This window comes from Pelecanus crispus, chromosome 4 (genome assembly GCF_030463565.1).
Source record: "Pelecanus crispus isolate bPelCri1 chromosome 4, bPelCri1.pri, whole genome shotgun sequence".
NCBI classification, from domain to species: Eukaryota; Metazoa; Chordata; class Aves; order Pelecaniformes; family Pelecanidae; genus Pelecanus; species Pelecanus crispus.
The window spans coordinates 29,402,118-29,413,166 of NC_134646.1; the positions used below are offsets into that span (position 1 = coordinate 29,402,118).

Genomic DNA, 11,049 nt, shown 5'->3' on the forward strand with positions numbered 1-11,049 from the left:
TTCACCACCCGCAACTGGGGCAGATTTTCTTGCTTTATTTTGCTAAGAGTTTGGCTCCCATTTACAACCTAGAAGGAGCTGCTAAGTGTTTAATAAGTTCTTCACCCAAATGTCTGAGACTCTTCCAAACCAGCGATTCAAAAAATTATCAGCACCCAGTGTGTGAAAAAAATGCATTTAGACACCTAAGTGAAAATTGTATTCCTTTGAAAGTCTGGTCCCAACTGCTGGAGATGACCACACAAAATCCACCTCTGCACTTCTTGGAAATGCGTACGGAGAACAAATCTGTGAATAATGGACTAAAATGCAGTGGAAGGAGGTGAGAATTCACCTAGCTTTAGCCTTAAAAAAAGAGCATTTATAGTATCTGAAAAAGCTGGCACTACAAATGACCTTATTGACAAAATGCAAAGAGTAAAAAATAAAAAATATTTTCTGTATTATTATTACTTGTCTAAGAAAAGGGCCACAGTGAGACCCTTTTAGTGTTTTGAGGTTTTTTGGGTTTGTTATTGCTTTTTTTTTTAAAAAAAAAAAAACAAAACAATGTGAATTATCGATACTTGCCAGTTAAGCCTTCATAACCTCAAACATTTAAATGCTCAGTGATGTGTTACGAAAGAGGGACAGAGATTCTGTCATCTCTGGAGTAGCCTCAATCAATCTGCTTCACATTCTCCTTCCCGCTCTATAAACATTCATCCCAAGGAAAGGACTGTGTGTTACCAGCTACAGCCCTAAAAATCGAAATGATTCATGGTATGGCCTGAGAGATATCAACCTGAGAACTTTGCATCAAAAAAACATATCAGGGATGTTATGTTCTAGAATTACTTTACATAGCTTTTTTACCAGTCATCTTATATACCTATTAAACACTGTGGGCTTTTAACACTCTTGGGAAAGAAGCAGCCAGTCTTGTTGTTTACAGATTTGAACAAAACCTTTGCTTAGAGTCTACAGTTGCATTGCCAATGCTATTTCTATCTTTTGCCTAATATTTGCCACCTACAGTCACTGCCTTGCAGACTAAGCAACTTACAGTATTTAATACCTGTTTTACTTTAAAAATGGCTTGGCAGAAAACAATCCAGTTTGCAGACATTTTCATCTAAATAAAAAAAAAAAAAAGAGAACCAGTATTTATAGGTTCACTCCTGCAAAAACTTAGGGGGTATCACTCACGTACGCAGTGTTAAACACCTGAGCGAGTGTTCCCAGTATCAATTTTAACAAGCTGAGGTCTCTATGACACTCCTAACAATTTCAATTTTGACGCAGTGCTAGCTGCCACCACAGAACACCTTTTGAAGATGCAGTTAATGATGAAGACTTATCTACTTGGTTATCCTGCAATTATATCAAAGATTCTAGATAGGTGCAAGAATCTCAGAGATGTTTCTCTTCGTGTGTGACTCAGTAAAAGGATGCTGTCAGGTGGATTTATACCCTTAGTTTAGGGTTACTGAAAGAATATTTGTACTTAATACTAATTGGAACATTTCCATCAACTTTCTAGTGAAATATCAATAATTTGGGTTTCCTTCTTGGACGCAAATATTCTCGCCCTGCAGTGCTTGTAATGTGACACGGTGTAGTGTTACATCAGGCTATGAGACCAGAGCATGAAATGAAGTGGAAACCAAACAGAACTTCCCAAATTCTCATTGCTCTAACTAAAGTTTACCTTACTTGATTGCAATCGTTTTTAGTACTGTTAATAACAGACAGAATTTTAACCTGACAACATCCTTCTAAGTAAGTCAGACTCGTACGTGCAAAAGCCTGCATTGTAAGAATGTGTGTGAACAAGTGAAAGACATGACTAGGTGTGTACAAGCCTTTTCTAAAAGTGACTAGAAGCCCCAGCAGCAACGATACTCACGTTGGCATTGTCCCCAGGACAATCGGGCCCAGCCCCAGCAGCAGTCAATTCTGCTTCCAAACCGACACAGTCCTGTGGAGGAGACTATTTGTCTGGGCCACCTGAACAAGACAGTTCAAAAAAAGTCTGGTAAAACATTCTGAAAGTTGCTAAACTTACTGTAGATTGAGAAAAACAAAAGACAAAGACCAGCAAAAAACTCTCCTGTATGAAGATATAGGTAATTTTTTTTTTTAAACAGTAGCTGCTCTAAGCTGAGTCTATGATATTTCTATCATTAACACTGTGTTTAGTTCAGAAAATGTAAATGACCATAAGCAAAGAGGGGAAAAGATAATTAGGGTAACTTTGTGAAGCCTCAAAAGAACTGACATGCTTTGCAATATGCTCACTGCTGCCACTCCCAGGCTGGTATTGAATAAATTCAGAAGTCTGAAACACGGAATTTGTAACACGGAATAAACCACCATCATAAAGTTTCCGCATCGGTTTATTTCACAATAGATGGCCAAATTTTCTCACTGAAACATTAAAGAAAAAAAAATCAAAACAAAAGCTTCCTGAACTCTTAAACAGAAATTAAATACAAATGGAGAGCTGCAGTGTTTCCGTGTTCCAAGGAAAAGATGTCAATCTCAAGCAATTACAAAATACCACATAAACTGTGAATTCGTTTCAATGACAAGCTGAAATAACGCAAACGCTGCGTTTCAACAAATCCTAAAAAGAAATCCTTGGAGAGGGGATCGTGCTGGCCGAGCCATACGCACGCCGAAGTGTTGCTCCGGGCAGCCCGCTCCTTGCCGCATCCACGAAGCGTCCTCCGCTCACTACACCTGACACGGCTCACCGCAACCCACACGGCACCCGCTCTCCAAGCGTTCGTTTTCACCTTGCTTCATGTTAAAACTTGAGTTGCAGCCTTCGCCGTATTCTGTTTCCAGTGCCTCGAGGCGTCAATAAACTAATTTTATTTTTACCGCATGCAACGTGCTTCGTTTTTAATTCTTGCAGGGCGCAACCCTGCCAGAGGGATAAACTTTTTATACCTAAGCCCGCGTTGAGGTTGCCGAGCAGTGCGCGGCGCTCGCTTTGCGGCGGGGGGCACGGGGCCGAGCGAGTCCGTCCCTGGGGGCCCCGGGAGCGGCCCCGGGCCCCGCCGGCCCCGCGCCTCCACCTGCGGCCGCCCGCCGGGGCGCTGGGCCCGCCCGGCCCCTCGGCCAACCCGCCGTGCCGCCGGCACCTCTTCTCGGCTGGGGGGGCGGCAGCGCCCAGAGGAGTCCCGCCGAGGGCTCCGGCCGCCCCCGCCTCGCCGGGAGGCAGCCCCGGGGGCCGGTAACGAGCCTCCCCCCCCACCCCCCCGCCGCCATTTCGCGCCCCGGCGGCACCCAGGAGCCCGGGGCCGTTACAGCCGCCGGCGCCGCAGCCCCCGCCGGGGCGAGGCACAGCCCGGGCTCCCTCCGCTCCCCCCGCAGGAGCTCCGACCTGCCCGAGGAAACGCCAACTCCCCCGACCGCCGCCCCTCCGCTCAGCCGGCGCCTACCTTCTGTCAAACTCCCCGGCCGCCCCCAGGGAGAGGCAGGACGCCAGGAGCAGCCGCAGGGAGAGCTCCATGGCCGGCGGGGCGGCGGGTGGCAGAGGCGCTCCCCACCGCCGCGCTGCGAGGCGGGCCGCGGGGCGGGAGGTCCGGCTGCCGCCGACGCCGGCTGCGCCGCGACGGCTCCGGAGGGGCGGCGGCAGCGAGCCCCTGCGCCTCTGCCCGCCCGCCTCGCTGCCGGGCGGAGGAGGCGCGGCGCGGGGAGCGGCAGCACCGCCCGTCCCCGGCAGAGGCGCCGGCGGCCGGGCCGCCCGCCTCCCCGCGGAGGGGCACCTGGCGCCCGCGGCGCGGCCCCGCCGGCAGGCCCGGCCCCTCGCTGCCTGCCAGCCCCAGCGGCACGCCGGGGGCGGCAGCCCCCAGCGCCTTCCGACGGGGGCCCAGCGAGTTGTAGGAGGCAAAACCCGCAGCCTGCAGAGAGCAAGGCGGGCGGGCTTTGCTCTTACAAGCTTCTCTAGCTTGAACTTCGTGAGGTAGGACGGCCACCCGCTCCTCTCTGCGAGCGAAGGCCACATCCACGGCCAGGAACATTGAAGATTTGGCCTTCTTTTGCCAACCAGGCTTCCCCCGGGAATAAACCTTTTGGAAAGAACTACAAGGTGTGTGTGTTTTTTCTGGCTCGAACGCTCCTATTAGTAGCTCTCAGATGTTGGCATGCGTGACATAAGGTGTCCCAGCCCTTCTCCAGAAGAAAAAAAGTGACAAGTTTAAACATAACCCATGCAGCGTGTAACGACATCCTTAGCACCGCTACCAACAGCCATGGCTGCATCGGTACTCTACATGAACATGCTAAAATACAGCGGTTATTTTTGTTTTGTTTCTATGAGCTACAGCTCTCGGGACTTACTGAGGGACACTTTTAATAACAGCCTGGCACCAATGCAGGGTCAGAGCTGCTCTGAGATGCCTCTGATTACAGACAGATGGGGCCAACAACTTGGACTAGGTTGCAGCATTGGTTTTGATTTGTGCCTAAATCAAGGCTAAAGCTCATCAGCTGTTCTTCCAAGGGGCTGGCTGCAGCTTAGAAGCAGAAAACAAAGATCTTGTGGGTTGTGCCGCAACACAAAGCCAAACCCCTTAGGGAGTATTTGGATGCCAAATACGACTGCAGGCTGGTAGTTCTGTACAGAGCATTTTCCACCTTCAAAACACTTCACAGATAATTCAAGCAACACTACACAAAGCTAACTACTTTTTGCACAAGATACAAATTGTGCCAGTGAGCTTTCAAAAATTAAACCCTGCCCCAGACTGGTTTTAACTACTTTCTGCTCAAGTTTGCAGCAGAAGGCCCCCTCCAATGCTCCTTCCCCTTCTTGTCATCTTTTCAGGACCATACATTCCCCATGCTAAGCCTTATGTCCACAGTCTCAACCCAGCACTTTTCAGACAGAAAAAACACCTGTAAAAGCTACAAGGTGAGGATTCTGCAAGGTGCTCATTACCTATGCTTAGATAACAAGCAAGCCCCCTTAGAGGACTCAGACAGATATAAAAACTGCACCAAGCACCAAACCTGGTTCCCTTCATTCACCTGAGAAGCTGATAGCCAAACAGGCAAGACAATGACACAGTGGCATTTGGGAAAGACAGGAGAGCATCTGGCTCAGATTAGATTCTTGCTGAAATATAGAGCTGATTTCCAGCTTTTGACTGATTGATCACTTTTTTTTTTTCCCCCTCTCGGATGTGATGTGGGATAACAGACTGTGCAGAATGCATTCACTGTCAAGATTTTATGGGCAAAAGGGGAGAAATCCTATTTATGATAACCACAGGGATTTCCTTCTGACAACAGCATCTGCCTGCATCTCTCTAACTTGTAGAAAAAAGTGTCCACAAATTACACCGCAGCCAAGTTCAGGACAGGTGCCAAAAGCAACATTTGAATTTCACTGTGAATTAAGGTCTAGGGCAACCTGACACTTTCCCTCTGATGTCCAAAGGGACATGTCATAAAATCAATTCCTTTCATGCAATGCTGCATAGTGGCACTTATTTACACAGCAACTTTAAAGCACAGGCCACTCCTTTAAAGCACGTATACTCGCAAATGATAGTAAGATCATTTAATCTCTCCAGACTGCACTCAGTATTTAAGGTTTCCTCAGCAGCCTGTTTGGCAGTCTTGTACGTCAGTACTAGTGTGCTGGTCAGACGTGGTGCCTACTCCAATTAAGATTGTCTGCTCTTGGCTAACTTCTGTGGCCTTTACAATTTGTTTTGGAGCATCAGCCTGAAAAAAAACAGTTAACCAGCCACTGAAAGATCACATATCGCACTTCCATACCCATCAATGGGACTGAACATCCAGTCATTTATGAACAGATTTATTTTGGCAACGCTTTATCAATGCCAGTGGAGTTTTCTTAATGAGGTAGCTTCTCATATCCAGGACACTAGAAGGATTACTGAGTGAGCTGGCAAAGAACCAAATGACTTGACAAGTTAAAGGTGTATAAAGTCTTCCATACCCCACTGCTGTGTGGGTGTGCATCAAGGTAATATACAGAAGATGGAGAAGTTGGGAGTATTACTAAAAGCACTTTCATGCCTTATGTTTAGTGAAGCAGTATGAAAGTCTGGCAAATGTTGAAGCCATAGGGTGGGCTGACCTGATGTTCAGCAAGACATTAGCGATTAAAGTCCAGTAGCTGTGCACCAAGCGCTCAAGATGGATGACTAGCACATACCCAGCTACCAAGCAGAGGATGAAGTGGAGCATGGACAGAAGAACAAGTATCCAGGAAAGCTTTTTCAAAGATATTGATAAGACACCTGTTGAGTGCAACATGATAGTCAGGTTTGTAGCTGCAAATTAGCAACAGTGAAGAAGAAACAGAGAGGAAGACATAGTATTTTGAACAGCAATGCTGTACCCTCGTGTACGAAAAACTCAAAACGCATGCAGCAATTGCAAATAGGAAGGTAAATTTTGCCTGAAAAGGTGTTTATTTTATGCAAGCTTAGTGACCCTTCCCACCATCCTCATCTTACTCCTCTCCATTCCCTTATAAAGATCTTTATGTACCTTGTGGCAAAGAAGCCACACTATCAGCCATGAACCTCATCTCAGACTTTCAGTCTCATGGATATATTAAGCTCAGGTTGAGACACTTCTGTGAAAATCAAGATCCTAAACTTGTTAAGCTACTCTGTGTTGAAAGCAGAGGAAGAGCCTGAAATACTTGCAGTTGCCCATGCCACTAGAAAGCCCGTTACGTTCTGAATTATCTAGAATTTCCCAGGGGATGAAGCCCTAGGTATACATTCTATTGCTGTATTCTACACTGTAAGTGATAAAGGCACATCTGACCACACACAAAACTGAATTTTGGTGATAAGGTGGCAGCGAGTGAAGAAATACTCTAAAGAGCGGGGCTTGCTAATTCTGCTGCAGGCAGGGTAAAGGTGGTGATGACAACTGCCGCTTCTGGGATGGTGAGCGTGACAGAGTGACGTCTGGCACGGTACAGTTAAACAATGCATGCAGGAAGGTGTTCAATACACTGCTCAGTACAGTACTAGTATTTTTCAAAAAAATAATACAGTGCAGTGTTAAACTCCATTAAAGAACCGATGTCATGAGCAATGTAGGTAACTGGTAATAAAAGTAACATCAACTAAAAAAGCATGTAAACAACAGGAAACTCAGTTCTAATGAAATGATGCTTACTTGTAGTTTTATCTAGTGAAATGAACCTTTCCTATATACGTGGGACCTGTTTCTCTTGAACAAGAATACTTTTACTTCACTTGGGGCAGACTCTGCCCAGTGGTCTCAGTGTTTAAAACTTCAGCTGCAGGGCTAAATACAGGTTTCTAATGCACTCTTTGTGGCTATAACCATTCCTGAGAGGAAAAAACAACAGAACAAAACCAGTTTCTGGAATATTCCCTGGCATCAACTGGACAGGCAATATTAAGAAAAAAGCTGAAAAGATACAAGTGGTAGATACATTAGGCTGACAGATATTGGTAGATATGGTAGGTGATAGAATATGGTAGGTATGACAGAAATCACACAGAAACAGCTTTAAAATTTATCTTCATTGTTACAGGTAGCTATAAATTGGACATAATGACACCAGTAAGAGATACTGCTAGGTAACTTTTCTTTGAGGAAGGCATTAAATGAGTAACTTCTTTCATGTCTACTTTTTTAATATTAACTTCCTCTTTGTTGTCTTAAAACACATCACAAATATTAATGAAGTCCTCTGTTCAGTGGCATCAGGCAATACTTTTTGTAACTCTCCCATTTAGATAAGCAGAAATTAAGGAAGAGAAAATGATTTTCCCACAAATCAAATCATCTGTCATCAAACCAGAAACAGAACTCCTGTTTTCCAATTTCATACTTAAACCACAAATCCATCCTTCCTCCCTTCTAAGTACTTCACCCTCATTGAGGCTAAGAAAGTTAACCACAAATACCACACTACCCCAAGTCACTAAATCACACTATGACATGCGTAAAAAACACTTGATTTGTAGTTAATGGCATGCACAATCATATTCTGCACTTGTGATGCTAACGTAACACATATACTTCTTGCAAAATGGAACAGAAGAAAAGAACATGAGTCCAAATTATCTATGAAACTTTCAATGTCATTACTTTTCCTCTGGGGCTATGCAATACTGCTTTTCAACCAACTTTATATACAGTGTATGTAAAAGTAGTATTTATTGAGTAAATATTATCTCCATCATATGCTAGGTAACAATCTCTGTCAGACCCATGCTAATAAGAAAACTGTGAGGCATCAAGAAAATCCAGCAATTCAATCAGCTAAATCAATCTTGGTAATCCACCTCCCTCTTAGTAAACCTACCTGAAAGGGTAAGAATGTCATCAAAACTATCAGACACTGTAGTATCAAATTACCTTCTGTACAGATAAACACTGTGCTTTGGAAATACTAATTCAAAAGCTTCCAAATGCTTTTTCTGCATCAGATTTTCCAAATTAATTTGCTTTTTCCAGTAAGTTTTTTTCCAAGCATACTTGATCCTTCTTTAAGAACTACGAGTGGTATTTGTGTTGAAGTTTCCTGCATTTCATTACAGTGTAAAGAATTTATTTTCCCCTGTAAATAAACAACAATGTACCTTTCAAAGCCCAGTAAATTTTATATTCCCTTCTGCATGTGTCTTTTAAACAAATTTCTCACTGTCCATGTTATCAATTTTTGTGTCAAAGGTATTTTGCATAGGGGATCAGAATGATAATCCCCCGAATTTAACACTACCCTGTTCATTAGGGAGCCAGTCTACTTGGCCTCACTTGCAACACAACCACTGAATGCAGGAAAAATCTGTAACTCATACAGCTTCAGCAGGATGGTGAGGGACGGCATAGCCAACTTCAAAAAATGGTGCTAAACTGCCTGCACTAATCCCAGCCTTGCACATCCGGCACCTCTCAGTCGATGCCAGCAGTGAAAGAGATGCAACTGTTGGAAAACATGGGCTTAAGAAATTTTTTGTGGTCAGGACCAGAAACTACATTGCGTTGATCCCCACTTGCAGGCAGGCAACAGGGTGGAACTGGGATAAGTTCTGCATGTGACTAAAACAATTGTGAATGCCTTCACAGACTGAGCAGAAAAACACGCACGTGGCCTCTGACGCTGTCTGAAAAAGGGAGACAGAGAAGAAAGTTTTAGGAACCTGTTGAATAAATGACTGACAAACTATTTTATGCAATCAGACTGTCAGCACTGAACAGAATGCCTCCAACAACACATTAGCGTCATTGTTATCTACTCCAGGTTGTTTCAGCCGGTTAGCTCTCATTATTCACCACTCTAGTTCGGTCAGCCTTTGGGCTTGGGAAAGCCTCACAACAAACCAGCTAGGTTCAGTGCAAAGGAGGCAGGGCTAAGTTTCCTGAGACCCCTGGCTTAGTCATGCTTCTGTAATGGTGTTTTCCACATAATCTTGTAAGGTCCTACTGTTCCAATAATACACTGAGTCCAATACAACTCCTATAGCTTTACGGCATGTGTTTTGCAGATCATACTACAGCTCTTCATGTCCAGTTTTACACCGTACAGCCAACGTCCAATGCTGTCTCCTTTCCTCAGGAAACCAAACGTTTGAACACAAGAAAACGTCACTAATACATTGTCACCTAAATCATTACCACCTCCATGGGCTATATGCACATGCACTTTGCAGTCAGAGCGAAGAGACCAGAACTGAGGCACAAGCGAGACATTTAGCCTGAGTGGAAATTACCAAAGAAATATTACTAATATGGCAAGAAAATATACATACTTGGCAACACTCAGAATCAACAGTGTACTGTTTTTCACGGGCAAGGAGTGCATAAAACCTTCTGTTCAACAATATTAAAGACTGATGACAGATTCTTTAAAAAAAACAAAGCAAAAATCAAATCACCAGATTACTATCTATAACTAAAAGAAAATGTAAAGAAAACAAAACAGGAAAAGAGTCACATATGTCATACAGAGGATAACTATAAAAAAAGCTGTCAAGAATCAAAAAAACACACGTATGTAAGCTGAAACCAAACTTAACCTCACATTTTCTGCTTAACAAAAGAAAAAGGCAACATAGACAGAAGAGATCTCCTTGAAGACATGTTCTTGACCACAAGTCTGGTGTAAACTGATTTGAATCAAGCAGGCCAACTGTTTTGCATATTACCTGAAATAATTATGTACTTCATGTGAGTTTTCTATTTCATGAGCCCAGACTGCAAGCTAGGACTTCTGGGGCTATGTAAGAATTTTAACATATAAGAAACAGCCACAAATCAGCCTGAAAATTTACCAGAATTGTCTTTAGGACAAAAGAAGCAAATAATCTGGTGCAGCATGGATTCAATTGTTTCTGCTCATGAAATACAGTCCTTACAGCAAGAAATACACTGGGAGATGCAGAACCAGAAGGAAATGATTTACAGTAGCCTAAGATATCAGCCTTGACCATCACAAAGTTTTTGTGACTTTGTTTTTCCCCATGCCTTGGGCTCATTGCCAATATCAGACAAAAAAAGTTGGAGGTCCATATATTAATACAGGTATCCTGCCCAGACTACCTATATAAATTATAAATTATGACAATGACTTTCCAGAGAGAAATGATCAAGCACTACTTTAACCTCATCCTTCAGATTGTTTTTCTTTTTTCATACTGAACCTGGATTGCTACATGAATTCTGGCAAAGATGGAATAAATTAGCTCAAAATATATAAATCACTCTGGATCCTGATTTTCCCTGTGTTTCATTTGGTTTCAGGTGCTGTAACTTTGCTTGCCTGAGCTGAGCTATAGCGGTGTAATGAGATGGATCCTCTGGTACTGGCTACTGATAAATTGACCTAGAACTACTTATATAAATTAGTTTGAATTGCTATTCTCAAGGGAAAAATGGGCTTGTCTAATTGATTTAATTCCTTATTCAATTTCCATCTTATTTACATACAGAAAATTCCTAGTACATTCTGAGATACCAAGGGGGACCAGTTGTCCTGGTTTCGGCTGGGATAGAGTTAATTTTCTTCCTAGTAGCAGGCATAGTCCT

At 43.7% G+C, this 11,049-nt stretch overlaps 1 protein-coding gene across 1 annotated transcript in view; it reads right to left on the reverse strand.

Moving 5' to 3' along the window:
• NPNT (nephronectin) overlaps nt 1-3,502 on the reverse strand; it is a 52,579-nt gene extending 49,077 nt beyond the window's left edge. Inside the window, exons 1-2 of the mRNA XM_075709519.1 lie at nt 3,432-3,502; nt 1,889-1,989 (exon numbers count right to left, since the gene is read on the reverse strand). Coding sequence (XP_075565634.1) covers nt 1,889-1,989; nt 3,432-3,502 — 172 coding nt within the window. The remainder of the gene's footprint in view (nt 1-1,888; nt 1,990-3,431) is intronic.
• Nucleotides 3,503-11,049: the final 7,547 nt, after the last annotated feature.